The 17,551-nt window shown below is 44.9% G+C and overlaps 2 protein-coding genes across 2 annotated transcripts; both read right to left on the bottom strand.

The window, feature by feature from the left end:
• Nucleotides 1–785: 785 nt before the first annotated feature.
• On the bottom strand, nt 786–4,638 carry acta1b (actin alpha 1, skeletal muscle b). The gene is made up of 7 exons (XM_076155894.1): nt 4,559–4,638; nt 3,597–3,733; nt 2,686–3,010; nt 2,201–2,362; nt 1,705–1,896; nt 1,435–1,616; nt 786–1,182 (listed from the first exon to the last, which is right to left on the bottom strand). The coding sequence occupies exons 2-7, from the start codon at nt 3,723–3,725 to the stop codon at nt 1,039–1,041; spliced, it is 1,134 nt and encodes a 377-aa protein (XP_076012009.1). The 5' UTR covers nt 3,726–3,733; nt 4,559–4,638; the 3' UTR covers nt 786–1,038.
• Nucleotides 4,639–10,062: 5,424 nt separating this feature from the next.
• Nucleotides 10,063–17,488, bottom strand: abcb10 (ATP-binding cassette, sub-family B (MDR/TAP), member 10). Its single transcript, XM_076156046.1, has 14 exons — nt 16,361–17,488; nt 15,418–15,624; nt 15,090–15,292; nt 14,344–14,478; nt 14,056–14,202; nt 13,683–13,818; nt 13,380–13,475; nt 12,769–12,978; nt 12,571–12,650; nt 12,288–12,468; nt 11,939–11,982; nt 11,626–11,660; nt 11,363–11,421; nt 10,063–11,265 (listed from the first exon to the last, which is right to left on the bottom strand). The coding sequence occupies exons 1-14, from the start codon at nt 16,761–16,763 to the stop codon at nt 11,072–11,074; spliced, it is 2,130 nt and encodes a 709-aa protein (XP_076012161.1). The 5' UTR covers nt 16,764–17,488; the 3' UTR covers nt 10,063–11,071.
• Nucleotides 17,489–17,551: the final 63 nt, after the last annotated feature.

Here is a 17,551-nt window from a genome sequence, read left to right as displayed (position 1 = left end):
CAGGCACAATTAGTCAACTAATGCTTTTGATATCACCATGAAATGATCATAGAGCGTTAAAGATCCATTAATTTTACAGATTTGAACACCGTTCACGCATTCAGCCCCGCAGACTGTTGTGAGCACTCAAACCTCCACCCTGATAACCCGGCGCGTCTCTGTGCTTATAAGGCAGCGCTGTGTGGAGATGCCCAATACGCCCAGGGGGTCCGATTTTGTCTAAAGATGGTCTGGGACTCGGGGGGCTGCATGCGGGGTGGACGGCTCAACATGGATTCGGGGGCACGGTGTCGGGTGTCCCATACCTCTGATCCGCCCGGTCAGAGCTGCTGCTGCGTGGGCACATTCCGGGCAAGTCAACCCCCTACCCCCCACCCAGACTGCCAGGGCCTGGTGGCATCGCCTTTCACCGTCTCTGTCACCTGGCAGCCCCCATGTGACTGATGGACGCCCCCCGCCTCGTCCAGCCATCCATCACCCCGAGAGCCAAGTCAACACCACGCCTCCATATGGTCTATTGATAGGCTGATTGGAGGTGTATGAAGTATTTAGAGGTTTATTACAATCCTCCCTTGTGTCTCCCGGTCTCGTTTGATCTTTATTATCTATCTAGTCATGTTGTCTGATTAGGGTATTGTTGTTTTTGGCTGATTTTGTTATTTTTTGTAATTCCTAAATATTGATTAGACACAAAATTACCAAATAATGGACTTTAATAAATTATCAATAGTCATGTATATACACTTACATTCACATGTGTTGGTCAACATGTTGTTCTTTTATTTTTTTATTAAAATTTTTGGGTAGATGCATGGTTCAGGGATGTTTTTCACAGACTCTCTCCGTGCAACACAGGCAACAAACAGTTGTTCAATATGCACAATTTAAAGGATAGAAAATGCATAAATGTCAACAGCGCAGGCAGACAGTCCGTTGGCAGCAGAGTGTCGCTGTGTGGCAGAGGGTGGTCCTCCTCTTTGCTTGATCTCCAGGTTGTTGGTTGTGACCTTGATGGAGATGCTGGTGAAGATGGAGGATTTAGAAGCACTTCCTGTGGACAATGCTGGGGCCTGCCTCGTCGTACTCCTGCTTGGAGATCCACATCTGCTGGAAGGTGGACAGGGAAGCCAGGATGGAGCCACCGATCCAGACGGAGTACTTCCTCTCGGGAGGAGCAATGATCTAGATGAGGAGGAGGAAGAGGGTTATTACCGTGCCATCAGGGTGACAGGCAGCTTAATGAGGTACACACACATCTCACATGAGATTCAGCTACAGTAATTATTTTTAATTGGAATGTATATCTGCACATCATACTGAATTATTTAGTCAAAGCTGTAAGGATACGTTTGTGCGTAGAAGTATAATTACACTTGTTAATACATTTTATGATTCCTATATTGGTGTGTATGTGTAGGTGTGTGTGTTCTCTACCTTGATCTTCATGGTGCTGGGGGCCAGAGCAGTGATTTCCTTCTGCATACGGTCAGCAATACCAGGGTACATGGTGGTACCACCGGAGAGCACATTGTTGGCGTACAGGTCCTTACGGATGTCAATGTCGCACTTCATGATGCTGTTGTAGGCAGTCTCATGAATACCGGCAGACTCCATTCCTGGTCAGGTGAGAGGGATACAAGTTAACAGGGGAATGGGGGTGGGGGTATAGGGGGGATTTGTGTATTGAAGGCTGATCACACGTACCGATGAAGGAAGGCTGGAAGAGGGTCTCAGGGCAACGGAACCTCTCATTACCGATGGTGATGACCTGACCGTCGGGCAGCTCGTAGCTCTTCTCCAGAGAGGAAGAGGAGGCAGCGGTGGCCATCTCGTTCTCGAAGTCCAGAGCCACATAGCAAAGCTTCTCCTTGATGTCACGCACGATCTCACGCTCGGCTGTGGAGAGACAAGTTTTGTTATTGCTCAGTGTGCCGAAGAGTAGCGCCGGCATGACACGCCTCCCACAGACATTGTGCGTAAAGACGTTTAACCTTAACACACCTCTAATGGCTACATCATTCTGTGTGTACGTTACTACCATTAACGACTACCTCAATCTGTGTGTTGTTGGACAAATTGTTGCTGGTTATAAACGGTAAACATAATCCTTATTAATAATAAATAAAGGTATGATATAGAATCCATAAGATATGTGTCCAATGTCCATGGGTTGGTCCTTTGTTTAAGCTAAGCTCCTCACCGGTGGTCACGAAGGAGTAGCCACGCTCAGTCAGGATCTTCATCAGGTAGTCGGTCAGATCGCGACCAGCCAGGTCCAGACGCATGATGGCGTGGGGCAGAGCATAACCCTCATAAACTGGGACGTTGTGGGTCACACCATCACCAGCATCCAGCACAATACCTGGAGAGAGGCAAAACGAAGAGTGAGTACAAGTCTGAAAAGGAGCACGGATCACAATATCGCGTAAAAATCTGAATGAAATAGGTGGAAGTTACAGGTGCCCGTGCGTAAAAGCTGTGCGTAAAATCAGCGGAATGACGCATTAATAACAAATACGTCTGTGATGTCATGTAGCTATATTTGATACACTACATATCACTTGCATACTATGAAATCAATATGTGTAGTGCAATGTATGTTATGTATGTATGTGTGTGTGTGAGTGTGTGTAAGCTGCCTTGACTGTGTTATAATTAGCAGTCGTTTACTGCTGGTGGGCTTACCGGTGGTACGGCCGGAGGCGTACAGGGACAGCACAGCCTGGATGGCAACATACATGGCTGGGACGTTGAAGGTCTCAAACATGATCTGGGTCATCTTCTCTCTGTTGGCCTTGGGGTTAAGGGGAGCCTCAGTGAGCAGGGTAGGGTGCTCCTCGGGGGCAACTCTCAGCTCATTGTAGAAGGTGTGGTGCCAGATCTTCTCCATGTCGTCCCAGTTGGTGATGATGCCGTGCTCAATGGGGTACTTCAGAGTCAGGATACCTCTCTTGCTCTGAGCCTCGTCGCCGACGTAGGAGTCCTTCTGACCCATACCGACCATGACACCCTGGAGGGAGAAGAGAGATGAGAATGTAAAGGTTAGACCGGGACGCCATTCATGCCACCTAGAGATGTGACCTTCTTCTGGACAGATGAAAGCCTGAGACTGAGTGGCAGGTTGCACAAAGACACGCATGACGATACGTTGTGTGGATGTGCCAAATAGCAGCGTGGGTCACAGAGACAATTGTGTGACTGTTATTTCATCTGTGACCAATTTAGTTTCAAAGAGGCCCGGCGACAGTGTTTTAAAAAAGGAGCTCAGGTTACATGTCCAGGTAAAACATAATCACCACGCTGGTTTCTATTAAATGTATGACATCATCTACAATTCTCTCCATCAAATGTTGGAAATTTACTGGACCAATTATTAACTCCACATATACCCCCGGCCAAATGTGTAAAGTTGTAGAGAGTGTTATTCTAAAGTAGACACTCTCTCTCTATAGTGAGATGTAACAACACAATTACAGTTTTTGAGGAAATCCATTTTGGGTTTTCCAATTAAGAATTTTCAGAAATATTTCGCAATTCCGTCAGCGTGTATTTCCTGGTAGTGCGCCCTATAATTGTATATGTTCTCCAGTGTTTACCTGGTGACGGGGGCGGCCGACGATGGAAGGGAACACAGCCCTGGGAGCATCGTCTCCGGCGAATCCAGCCTTCACAAGACCGGAACCGTTGTCGCACACGAGTGCGGTAGTCTCATCATCGTCACACATGTTGGCTTCTGAGGAGAGCGGAGGGAGAGACACACATCAACAAAACATCTTCACATCGCGACGCAGAAAATGACAGAATTAAAGCTGTCCTCGGCATTTTGTTGGTTCTTTCTAGATATCTTGGCAATATAAACATTTCGCGTAATTTCGATGGATATATATTTAGATTCAAAATAACTTTTCGTTAAACTCGATTGAATCCCTGATTGTTAAAATGCATCCATGCTGCAGACAGCGGCCCGTTACGCACGACACCTGCTGTAAACTAACGAAACGGCGAAGAATAAGCGTCTTTCACCAAATAGATATATGCATTGATTTAGCAACTCTACACTAACGCACATTTATTTGTGTTATTTCGATGTGGTAAATCTATTCCTGCTCGCAATATGAAGCAAAATCAACAAGGACCAGTAATGTTTAACGAACGCAACGTTTCTCTCTTTGCCTGATTCCCTCAGTTATCAACACTTAGCTGCTGATTATGTTGTTTGTGGTCTGCAGACTCCTGGAGTCCTAAGCATCGGCATCTCTAAGATCAACCTACTCCATCTCCATCTGTCAATTCATCTATCAACTGTCAGCAGCCCTGGAGAGGGTCCAGATCTCTCCACAGCAGCTGGCTACTTCTATGAGCCTTCAGGCCTCAACTAACAGCAAAACGTCCATGTCTTCTCCTAGTCTGGCCTCCATGGAGAGGCCCATGTGCTCTGTGCTTTAGTCTATCTGTTCTCGCTCCCGTCCTATAGCTTCTCCTCCTGCATGACCGGGCTCGGTGTCCTACAGCATGGATGTTTGGCTTCAGAGTTGACCGATCCCATTGATTCTCTTACCTTAGGAGAGTGTCTGCGGCTCGGAGAGAGAAAGACCCTAGCAGTACTGCTGCTGAACCAGCTACAATCCTCTGTCCTACCCGTCCACCTTATATACCCAAACCTCCACCATTCACAAACCTCAGCACTGGCCCCCATCCCGGCCCTCTGCCATATTAGGATGCTGACAGACCGAGGACGAGAGGGGTGGAGGCGGTGGGAGGAGGAGGAGGGGAGCGCAGTAAGGAGGCGCGCCCCGGGGAGGAAGGGGGGGACGCTATCCGTCAATTTTCAGAGGAGGATCAGGGGGGACAGTGACGCTGCGCGCGCCCGTCGCGGAGAGGGCGCGCGCCATATATGGCACTGTCGCTTTGACCTCCCTGCGCGGAGCGGTCCCACCTCAGGGCCGTATAAGGAGCGCGCGGGCCGCTGGGGGTTTCTATGGGAGACGTCGCTACCAAGCAGCGTTAGTAGGCCGCATCCAGCCTTAAAATGGCAAAATGCTTTCCTCATCTGAACAGATTTAGGCCTCACTGACACACAGCGACCGACCGACGGGTCCCACAGAGCCAATTAAGAGACCAATTAACAGTTCCCATGCAGTGCACATCAATACGCGGAAACATGGATGCTGAGGAAGAACATTCTACACAGATTCATTTAGCCAAACATTTTAGTCACAGGTTGTTTGCATTAATTAATTGAATTAAAGGTTTAATGCTGATTGACTCCTATCCCAACAAAGTTGAATCCAGCACTTTGCACCATAAGACAGGTTGTTATCTTTGTATGAGCTTGCATGAAATTAATTATATTGTAATGGTTCAAACCATCGCTGAGCAAACATGAACATGCCTCTTGGTACTTCAAGCTGAAAATGTTCTTTAACTTTAAGCAATTGCAATTTGGAAGTCACTTTATTACGTGTGCCTAAATTGCAAATCCAATCAATTTTGTGTTTTTATTGACACATCTACACAAGATTAAAGCCTTGCCCTTCTGCAGAGCTTATTGGCAAAATCCTTCTGTGCCTTGTTGAATAAATAAGGAAAGAAGCACTGAGCCAACAGCTGAAACCGTATCTGTGCCTGCTACTCAGCCCTGACACAGGAGCAGTTGGATTAATTATAACTCTAATGGAGGAGGGGAGCAAGCACATGTGTGTGTGTGTGTGTGTGAGGGACAGTGTGTGGTGTGTGTGTGTGTGTGTGTACATGTATGTTTGGGGTGTATTTCAGGGTCTAAATTGGGGTGTGAGAGGCCAGGAGGAGTGTAACTTCGAGGGAGGAGGCGCCAAGGAGGGTATTGTAAACTAAGAGGAAGCGCTGAATAGTTGAGATGTAGTAAAATGTGGAGAAATGAGAAAGGTGTTTATAATAGACAACTGAAATGGGATTTTTACCATAATGTGAAAAAATATTGACAAAAATCAATGGATATCTGACTGAAATTGAACTTTTTAAGTGATAAGATAACTCTGGAGATGCTGCTGGAAAAATAAAAATGTGTCTTTCAAAACTTGTGGAGGTCCTATAAGAAAAAAAAGTATAACAAAATGAATGAAACAGTGCTACGATGATAAATGAATACACCATCTCATCTCATATCATAACCTTGAATCTGGATTAATTTGGGTGCAGAGAAATGTCAACATTAAGCCTGCCATGATCCAGATTTGTAGTATAGCATCAAAGTGCAGAGTAAATGGCATGGATTACAAACATATGCATGCCTCGGGGGCAGGTGTGGCTTATGAATGTATCAGTTGAGCTCATAAATCCAGCATGTTTTCAAAGAATTTAGTTTCAGTACTTTTAATAAATGTGAGTATAGAGACAAGGAAGGCAAGGAAGACAAGGAAGACATGGAGAACACTGCAGGTAATAGAAAACCTCCTTGAGTGGAGACAGAGTAGTGAGAGTGTATTCATTTTGTTTGTGAGTGTGTGTGCAATGTGTGTAGGAGGGGTGGTCAGGGAGCGGAGGGGCTGCAGAGCAAGGTTGAGCTACTTTTACGCACGGCCGTTCTGGGTGAGAGTGCCTGTGAAACGCCTAAAATGTAAATGTGCTGGCAGTTGTTGGGTGGGACAGGGAGGGGGGAGGGGGGGAGGGAGGAGGTGAGAGGAGGTCAGAGAGGCCGAGCAGAAAGGGGAGGAGAGGGAGGTGAAGGGGCCATGTGCAGCAGGTGGCAGGAGAAAAGTTTAGCTTGTCGGTAGAAATGCAACCAAGGCAGCAGGAGCGAGAGCGCTATAGAGTAAAAGAGAGGATTTCTGTAAGAGTTTAAATTCTGGATGCAATATTGAGCATGGGAGAGAGAGAGAGAGAGAGAGAGAGAGAGAGAGAGGGGGATCCAGTGCAGCACATGAGAGATAAGTGGACACATACTGAGAAGTGGACAGTGACATACTGTATGCAAGTCTGGTCATTCGGACTGTGTTTTGAAGAGGACTGTTGGCTGTGTTTCTGACTGAGCTGGTGTAGTGTAGAGTGCACAGAGAGGAGCGTGTAAGTGTAAGAATAGCTCAAGCCCCCGGAATCCAAGCGTTGGAACCAATACTGTCACTGTGCAGACTGGCCTACCTTTTAAAGGGCGGTATGGTGCTCAGATAGTGCCGCAAGCCGTGGCTCATGTGTAGTAAAGTGAGGATGGACGAGACATCCTGATGGAGATTTGAAAGATTTCTCTGTCTCATTTGTAAAAATGAAGAATGGCTGAGGATGCAGGTAAAACAGCATAACAAGGTGCACAAATTCTCTATTCTGTATGTGATATTTGTTGATTATTGGTAATTCAGCACACAGCTCACTTGTTTCTGTCAATAATATAGCCAGACCAGCACTAAACCTTGTTAAAGCGAGAGAATGGATGGGCACATCCAAACATCTGCACGTGTGAAAATGACATTTTGAAGATGTATCAAGAAGGGAAATTGTGAGCAATAGCCATGATCAGACAGAATTTCTGGTAAATTCTTGGTGATGAAACATGCATACTTTACTGGGTATCCAGGTTAGTGTTTCATCTCTTTACTATAATCTTGTCACAGCGGACAACAAAACAGAGGAACAGAGAGAACAGATCATTAAGGATATTGATTACGACCCAGTAAACACATTATTAGAACCACCTTCAGATAAAAAGGTTTCCTTACAACATGAGCAGTGCTACTAGTGGTGGAATGTCCTTGATGTTGACAATTAGTTTTACTTTACATTGACATCTCATTTACGTCTATGTATGGTTTCCAGCTGCTGTATCGTGTCATTATTCAATCCCTGACAAGATGAACTGAAATCCTAAGCCCTTTCCTTCAGATTCAATGCAATTTAGGCCAAACTTTGTGTTGTGTTTAACTCAATAAACTGAGGTCGTGGGGTATTGTCCCTTATGGCCAAAAAGGGTGTGAACATCAGTTCTTGTTCCTCAAATAGCAACAGAGTAGATAAACAGGGAGAGCTGTGACACTGCAGCACAGTTGGAATTGGAAACCCACGGCGGCCTGAGCGAGCCCCGGTCAGCTGCACAGACCAGCTGAGCCTCCTGTGCAGACAGCAAGTCAGCGGCTGCTGGGCTGGAGGAGTGGAGTCAAGACGATACCACAGCAGGTCTTAAAGGAGGAGGACACTCAGTCTGAAGCCATCAATAGGGACCCACCTGTCGAAATGAGGGCAGGCTGCATCAAATATTTTGAAGTTATGTTTTCTTGCCTTTTGTCTGATATTAGAATGTAGTGGTTGAATTGTGGACAAGAAGAGAATGGAGCTACAAATTCAGTTTTTGACCACAGTGAAACTAACTTCACTGGAAAAGAGCTGAATATGAGTTTTGTTTTTTTTATCATTAGCGACTTTTTTGGATGAAGGACTGAAGGCGCTCGAGTGCAGCAAACCCCTTACTAACAGAACTTTGCAATACAACAGCGCTATCTACTGACTATCCGAGGCATTGCATAGTGTCAGGTAGAGAAACTGTCTCTTTTCAAGACTCCCAACATTCTAATTAAAAAAAACAAGGTTGGTGATCAACAACTGTTATAAATATATAAGTAATTAAAAATGTTTGCAAAATAATTGATAAATTGATATTTTCTCTGCTATATGTCAGATTTCCCAAAATGTGTTCCAGTCATTGTAAAATGTAATAGAATTGACAAAACAATCAAAGTGTAAGCACACTTTGTGCATTTCCAGTATGGTGGAGATGAACCAAACAGACAAAGCCATCAAGATGCTCAAACTCACACAAAAACACCACACAAATATAATTTTCTCATAAACAAGTCATATCAATACTTTATTGATTTACACGGATGTATAATAATTTAGCAATCACAAAAATGTCAAACATTTTTCAGTTCATCATACATAAACTGAATGATGTTTGACATTTTTATGTATGTATACACACACACACACACACACACACACATATATATATATATTCAGAACACAGTTGTAAAAAACAGTCAGTCAAATATCCAAATGAAGAACTTTCAAATGACATTCGATTGTTTGAAAATATGACTTAATCATTTGCTGCCCCATTTCTGGAAATATAAATATAGATGTGTTAATTCCATTAGCCACTCTACAGCAAACACAACACACTCTGCACGGCTACTGAGCAGGTCTGGAACACACGTGGCTCCAACACGGTCAACAAAGACACGACCAGGTAAAGTGTTTCTTTGAATTGTAGGCAAAGGTGTGATGCAAAGTTAATGATTTATTAGACAAATGTTTAACATCAAACGCATAGCAACAAAAAATATGTGATGAATACATCAATTTAGACGGAAACAAAGCTCAGAGTTCAACCACCATAATAACTATAAACCACAATAAATAAATACACACAACCGGAACACAACTTATTGTTCACAGGCTTTGCTGTCAATCACCAACAGATCAGAGTTTGACTTAATCTTCCTAACAGTGTCTTTTGTTGAATAGAATCAAGAATTAGTCATTTCATTTAAATTCAATAAATGTGCCCTGACGATATACATGAAACATTGTGAAAAATGACATGAAAAGACAACAAAAACATATGTCCAACATATTCACAAGCAATGATTCAAGTTCCTGATCGCTGATAAACTAATCGAAAACATCTTTGCTGTGTTTATTCTCTTGGTAACAAAGATCAAGAGGAAGTGAGATCATTAATTATAAGGCCTTACTCTTACTATGTACTGTTTATATATATATATATGTTAGGTATATATCATCAATACTTTTTACCCTGTCTATTGTATCTTTAAATAGCAGTTCCCAAATAAAACACGTGAAGGATTTAGTGGATAATACCAGAGGATGGCTTCAGTCCAACCCTTCAGACGAGCACTTTTCAGCCTCTTCCTTCCAAACCAAATACTTAAGAGGGCAGAATTGTGACTCATCAGCACTGTGGTTAACCCTGAGGCGACTTTGGGGCTGTTTATGTGGAACTTCATGATGGTTAAGCACACAAACTGTAAACATCTACAGAGCCGGCAGTCAGAGTCACCTTTTTAACACACAGTGTACATTCAGAGTGGAGGTACGTTTCGCTGCACATCCTGATTTGCACTGGATGATGAGCCAGGATGTGCTTCAGGGACGAATCACCATGAGTGGAGACAGCAGCAGGTTAGGAATGAACTAAGATTAGGTGAAATCTAGAAAGAGTGCCTAAATGTGTTGGTAATCCCAAACCAATGCGCACATGGAGATGACTCCCATCACATTACAAAAGCTGATTATGCCACATATCATTTCAAACAGCACAAGGACATCGACCCTGACCCCTGACCTCACAAGGCTTTTAGCACCATCCCCACGCTTTTCCATGACAAATGTGTAGTTTCCCTTCATGCGTGCATGAATTTCCATCTTTTCCAGAATGTCAGAATCCTGCTCTTACATCTCGACAAGCACGCATTCCAAAGCTGCTTCATTTTGGCAACCAGAAAAGGACTGCAAAGTATTGAAGTATTAAAAAATATATATACAGAAGTGTCATATAAACCATACTGGACTATTTTTGGTTTGGCTCTGAAAATAATGTAGTGATGAGCAACTGCAGCGCCTCAACATTGATTCAGTCATTGATTGCGCGACTGATCTTTTCCAACATTTCCATCGTGTCTGAGCTGCTTCGTTGCTCTGCATTTGTCCCAAACTAGCGATGGTGTTTCAATTCCACGCCAAATTCCTGCAGTGTTAGAAGTATTTACTCTGGTAAGGTCCTTTCCACTCAGCCTCTTCTTCAGTCCTTCTCCTGCTCCAGTGTAGAATTAAATAATAATGATTTTCCAAGATCCAAGTTTTCAGTTAACAGGCATTTACTCCAAATTTACCTGTATTGTCCCCTGAAAATATCACCTTGGTTATGGCAGTGGAGTGGAGTGTGCTGTAGTCGTCTCTCATTGGGTGCAAGATCTGCTCCACTTTTCCTCCAGCGTCTGCCAATCCCCTCTCATGCCAGGCCTCCTGTCCCCTTCTCTTACTCACCCACTCATCTATGCTCTTCCTTCTCCTCCTGCTGCTGCTCTCAGCTCATGGCCCGTTTCTGTTCTTCCTGTAGAAAAGCTTGTTTCTCCATCAGTTTCCGGAACAGTCCTTGCCTGTTGCCGAGCAGCTCTGTGTGCCGGCCGCATTCAGCGATGCGGCGCTGGTCCAACACGGCAACAGCATTGGCGTTCTGGATGGTGGAAAGGCGGTGGGCGATGATGACGACTGTCCTGCCTGTTGATTGGGCGGGAAATAATAATGGAATCTCTGTTTGAAACACAGGAGCGTCAGGATTGAACACAGCAAGAGAGAGACAGACGGAGTGAGCTACCTTCCATCAGACGCTCCAAGGCCTGCTGGACCAGGAACTCATTATCTGCATCCAACGCACTGCACAGAGATAAAGAGAGAGCTGGTTAGAATTAAGTACATTAGATATCATTTGTATCAGCACGGATCATCACACTAAAGAATTTTATCCGGAAAGTGCACTGAATCATTTAGGAACGTTACACCAGATCATGCCAGCACTGCATTTCATTATTTCCGATTTTGATTTTGTTAACAGAGTCTTCATTCTTCACTCTCTCTCACCTGGTAGCTTCGTCTAAAAGCAGGATCTTTGGATTCTGAGGGAAGATAATACACACAGGGTAAAGATCCTACATCCTAAAACACACCAACCACACTTCCACTCATCAACTCCATACATTTATTCTGGTTCAATGTTCAAAATGATCACGTGTCGATGAGGCACTGCTGACTGTTATCGCCTCTTAACCTGAAAATGTTGCGTTGATACAAACGAGGACTCAACAGTGTAGAAGCAGTGTGTTCATACGACAGATGTCACCACACTCACAAAACATGGTTTCCAACAGTAAAACTGCCACATTGTTGTCGTTACCTTGAGCAGAGCTCTGGCTATGGCTATCCTCTGCTTCTGACCACCTGATAAACAAACACAAACACACACCTTAGATACATAATGACAAACACTTAAAGGGAGATAGAATTGACAGAATACACAGAATGCAGCGTAATGTCAGTGTTCTTTGCCTTTAGGAAAGAGGAACAGAAAACAGTTTTTGTTTCATTCTAGACTACAAATAGTCAGAATTTAAGGAACTGAGAGTTTTCAGTGTGCTCTCGTCTGATTTTGATGTAACAACTACAGAAATCAAAGAAGTGACCCTGGACACTAAACATGCTCCGACAGCATCGGTCACTGGCATCTCCTGCGTTCTGCTCCTCACCTGACAGCAGCACTCCCTTCTCCCCCACCACCGTGTCAAAGCCTTTGGGGAAAGCCTGGATGAAGTCGTAGGCGTTGGCCACCCTGGCTGCCCTGTAGATGTCCTCTGTGCTCACACAGTCCGTCTCCACGGCGCCGTACGCTATGTTCTCCCTAATGGAGCAGGAGAACAGCACTGGCTCCTGGAGGAGAGGCCAGAGGGAGAGAGAGAAGGCTGTGAATGAGCTCCCCTGGGGGACAACTGTGAGAGTTGTTGCATAGAAACGTAAAACTTATTTTCTTACCTGGCTGACGGTTCCAATGTGACCCCTGAGCCAATATGGATTTAGATCTCTGATATCATACCCATCAATAGTGATGACACCTGGAGAGGAGAGGTTTGCGTCAGAGCCAACAACAAAATATGAGCTGGTCTTGACTTGGACTGTATGGTCAGTCCTCATCAGATTTTTCAGTCTAATGGGTAGAATGCTCCGTCTCACCAGCTTCAGGGTCGTACAGCCTGAGCAGCAACGAGACCAGGGTCGATTTTCCAGAACCGCTGGCTCCAACCACCGCCATGACGGAGCCGGCCGGCACCAGCAGATTGAGGTTCTGGAAAATAAGGGCCTCCTTCCGGGTCGGGTAGGAGAAAGAGACGTCACAGAACTCCAGCTGGCCCTTCAGCTGGTCTGCATGGAGGACGAGACCTTCTGCAGAGGAAAAAGAACAGTTAAAAACTGATCAAATACATCACCTTGGAATAAAGGAACAAACAAGCGAAGACAACATTTTTAACACTTATCACTTAAAGGCAAAGGACAACATTCTATATTGTTTTTTTTTCAATCCAATCAGAGGTACAAATGAAGTATTGATGATGAATATTGTGTATAACCAGCATTCAGCCAGTCACACAGATGGGAGGTTGAGTACATGAGCAACGTTCCTTCCGCTCATGTTTATGTCCGAGAGAAGAAGGAACTTTCAATAATTTACTGTTGGTAAAGAGTTGATTTTTGCAAAGCAGAAACATACTGAGGTTTATACACTAATGAGGCTCTATACTACTGTGTGTGTGTGTGTGTGTGTGTGTGTGTGTGTGTGTACTGACCATTTAGAGGAAACTCAGGCTTTCTGTCCAGTAGCTCCCATAGTCTGGATCCTGCTCCAAAACCTTTCATCAGCTCAGAGTAGAAAGAACTCAGACCTACAAGTTGTAAACAAGATACCAATCCATTGGCAATCACTACAAATATGAAAATGAAGACAAAAAGTGTGTGTGTGTGTGTGTGTGTGTGTGTGTGTGTGTGTGTGTGTGTGTGTGTGTGTGTGTGTGTGTGTGTGTGTGTGTGTGTGTGTGTGTGTGTGTGTGTGTGTGTGTGTGTGTGTGTGTGTGTGTGTGTGTGTGTGTTACCTGCAATGCTGATGCCCACCCAGAAGGTGTACATGAGGAAGCAGGAGAGCTCTCCCACTGTCATGTGTTGGCTCGCCATCAGCAGGCCTCCTTTGTAGAGCACCGACAGGATCATGATGTTACCACTGAGACCAGTCTGAGACACAGACACAGACACACACACAATTATCCATATTGATATGCACATGCCAAAGTTGAATAATGATGTTTTAAAGTGTAAATCACAATACTACATTTTGTGAAGAAACTGCATCATTACAAAACTGAGATGATGTAAAAGCAGAAGCCTGTTTGCAACAGGTTTATGTGCCAATTGTGGATTGAGTTTGCGTCATCGTTTTCCCCGTTACATACCATACACACACTCACTTACCACTCCAAAGAACCCAGCTCTCAGTACAGCCTCCTTCTTGGCCAGGCTGAGCACCTGGTCTGCTTTCTGTGTGTACACGTCCACTTCTGACAGTTCTTTACCGAAGGCCCGGACTGTTCGCATGTTGCTAATACGCTCCTCTGCCAACTGAAATGGTGAGAAACACACAAATGAAGATGCTTAAGAACATATCTCTTCAGCAGCTCACTTCTTCCTTTCAACGGCTCTAACACATCATCTTCACGTTTCACTCGTGCTTCAGGAGCCGTGTGTTTCTGTGCACTCTACCTGCGTGGCTTGTGCTAGTGCGTCCTGTGTGCGTTTAGAGATGGAGCGCAGGTATCTGCCATAGACCACGGCGAGGGCGGCCACAGGGGGAACAATCAGCAACACAAAGCTCGCCAGGCTGGGGGAAACATAAAACTAAAGGAGGAAAGAAAAAGAAAGAAGGGGATGAAGAAAAGAATAAAAGCTCACTCGAAATGGCTCCAACTAGTAATTACAGGGTTGATCTCATTTGGTTTTGCCATTGTTAACAACACACAACATTCTATTTAAGGAAATACAAGAACCTGTTCTGAAACAACATCCTTGAATGTGAAAATGCCTGTTACAGAGGAAAGAATGCATTATTTCAGCAACATGTAGGTCAACAAGGAAGTATTGTATGAATGCATGACGGACAGAGAAGAGGATTGAACAATGAAGTGACAACATGCGTCTGTTCAGGCTTCATTTAGAGTCAAAGCTTTCTATTGTACCGGTGTCACAGCAGAGTTTGTCAGCAGGATGATGCACTATAATAATCTTCTCATTTCCTTTTGGTATGCGGAAGTGAAACGTGTTCTTCAATGCCACCTGTACATTATAAACAGCATAAATAACAACTGACTGGAATGGGAAGGTACCAGGAAATTCACAACTACTTCCTTGTACAGCAGCACACACCCATAACCATAATCCATATTGTTGACGCCTCTAGCCAGAACCAGATCAAGCCACAGACATATCCTGTCAATCAGGGAAGCACTCACCATCATAGTGACACCAGCAGCTGCCTGGGCAACGGCTCTCAGGCCGTCCGACAGGTTGTCTGTGATGGAGCGGCCTACCAAGGCCGTGTCAGCAGAGAGGCGGTTGATGAGCTCTCCTGTCCGATTCTTGTCAAAAAATGCCACTTCCTGTGTGAGGATGGAGGAGAAGATGGAGGTGCGAAGATTCCGAACTATCTGTTGGCCTGGAGGGTGACGCAATATAAATTTAGATGTTAGAGAGAAGAATGGAGATACGCCGTTTGTTGCTCAGCCAATTCTTGTGCTTCTTTTTATGATGCTGGGGGATGAATCTTCCTCCCTGGCTCACCTGACATCTGCATGAGGTAGACTCTGGCGGCATTCGCTGCTCCGCCACACAGGAACACGCCAGTCAGCATGATGCACAGCGACGTCAGGGAGGCCGCCATTGTCTCTGCGTCTGTTCCGGTGGCGTAAATGGTGTCTATGACTCGACCCAGGAGGAAAGGAGCCGACATGGTCACTGCACTGGAAACAGTTAGGAAGCCTAATGCACCTGGAGAGGAAATAGACACAAGGAAGTGAGACACAATTATTACTGAGGATGAACACAACTGATTATGGTTTTATTTTAAATTTGGAAACGTTCTGGCAACATTTACTGAAAAGGTGTATGAAAGCTACATGACGTGTTTTTGCCAATGTAAAGGGTTAGGGTTACATGAACAGCAAATGAAGGTCTTTTGACTAACTGTAGATGTTTTGAATTTGGGGAAAGTAGCTCTTAATCCTGTCAAAGCAGGTTAGTACAGGTTCACATTCACAATGTGAACTATCAGATCTCAGGGAGCAAGGCAAGGAAACAGGAACTCACATAGACAGGTTATCACTATCTGGGTCACCACACTGATGGAGGGCCCCTAAAACTGTTTCACTCTGAACTAATTTTAAAACAGGATTTAGACAAAAACCTATAACAAAGCCCTTGCTTAAAGACAGTATGCGGCAATGTTTCAGACGCTGTGTGCAATAAGCAGGAATGTAGCCATTTTCTTCCCTGTGACGACTTATTTCAAATCATCCGTCTGTTAGGTGCGTGAACGATCATGAATCAAGCCTCAGAACCAGGTTGCAACTATATTTAAACTTGTTGTGTGCTTCAAATGTAGTTGAAAGAAGAAGTACAGAGATTGAAACTCACCAAATATGAACTTTAAATGTAAGTAATTGGGACTCTAGACCAAAACAACACAATTTGTGACTCATTATACACACACACACACACAGAGTACCTGCCAGTCTCCATCTCTCAGGGTGAGCCAGTCTCAGAATCCTTTTAACATCATCCAGGGGTAGAGAGGTCGACGTCTGGCCTTTCTCCTCTGTGCCCGCCTGGGTCTTCACAGAATCGGTCGGTGTCGGTGTGGAGGCCGCTGACGAGCTGGCAAAGGCAACAGGTGTGTGTGTGACAGTCCGTGTGTGTGGGCAGAACAGGAGCGACCTGAAAGGCCCGTGTGAGGAGACGGGACGCGGGGGGGAAGCTGAGGCTTTGACCCGGGCTAGCTGTGCCTTTCTCCGCAGGGCAGCACAGCGGGTGAGCCGGTGGTCCAGCCAGGACCGCCCGGACTGGGTGAGCTTCAGTTTGGACAGATTCAGCCCGCTTGAGCACCCGGAGATGCGAATTAAAAGGCGCATTGTATTTGTGAGAATTACACGCCAAAATGTGTGTACAATATCCAAATAGTCTTAAATTCTTCTCTGTATTCGTAGATTGTCAGGATCGGGGCGTCGCTTGATGAGATCCAGTGGGAGGAATCATGCTGTCAGTCCCCCAGCCGTCAGGTCAACACTCTTGTCTCCACAGCTGAGCACTAATGGAGATCGTCGCTGCTCCATCGCTGATTTTCAACCGTTATTATTCGTTTTATCTGCACCTGACAGCCGCTTTCAACAACAACATCGCCTTGTTTATCTCTTATCTCTAAGTAGCTACCAACACCCTGCCTGTCACGTTCATCTGTCGCCAAATGCCCCACTCTGTTAGCCGGGAGAGTAGACACACGAACCGCCCACTAACACCGAGAGCAGTCGGCGAGATCCAGGTGAAGTGAGGTAAAGAGAACCAGCGACCAAAGGTGACCCTGCTTTGGTTTGGATGGAGCCAGACTTGTTTCCTCTGCTGGATTCAATGGCTGATCATATCAGCAAAGTTTACCAGACACACCCAATCAAACACCGAACACTCCTGCCCCTGTCATAACAAGCGATAATTGACTCGATTGACACTATGACACGCAATTCTTCGCACTCAACTGTAGCAACAACAACGACGACGACAACAAAAACAACAACAAGTAGAAGAAGAAGAAGAAGTTTAAAGACAAAATATAATAAAATGTGACTAAGTATACACATTCGACAATAATGATATGGAGATGGGGATATTAGGGCCATTGTTAAAAAATTAAAGGATGATTTTGAGG

Source organism: Genypterus blacodes, unplaced genomic scaffold, assembly GCF_046128005.1.
Source record: "Genypterus blacodes isolate CSIRO-AG114 ecotype Tasmania unplaced genomic scaffold, CSIRO-AGI_Gbla_v1 ptg000067l_1, whole genome shotgun sequence".
Lineage (NCBI taxonomy): Eukaryota > Metazoa > Chordata > Actinopteri > Ophidiiformes > Ophidiidae > Genypterus > Genypterus blacodes.
Note: the sequence above shows the minus strand (reverse complement) of the source record. Positions and strands in the feature narration are given on the sequence as shown.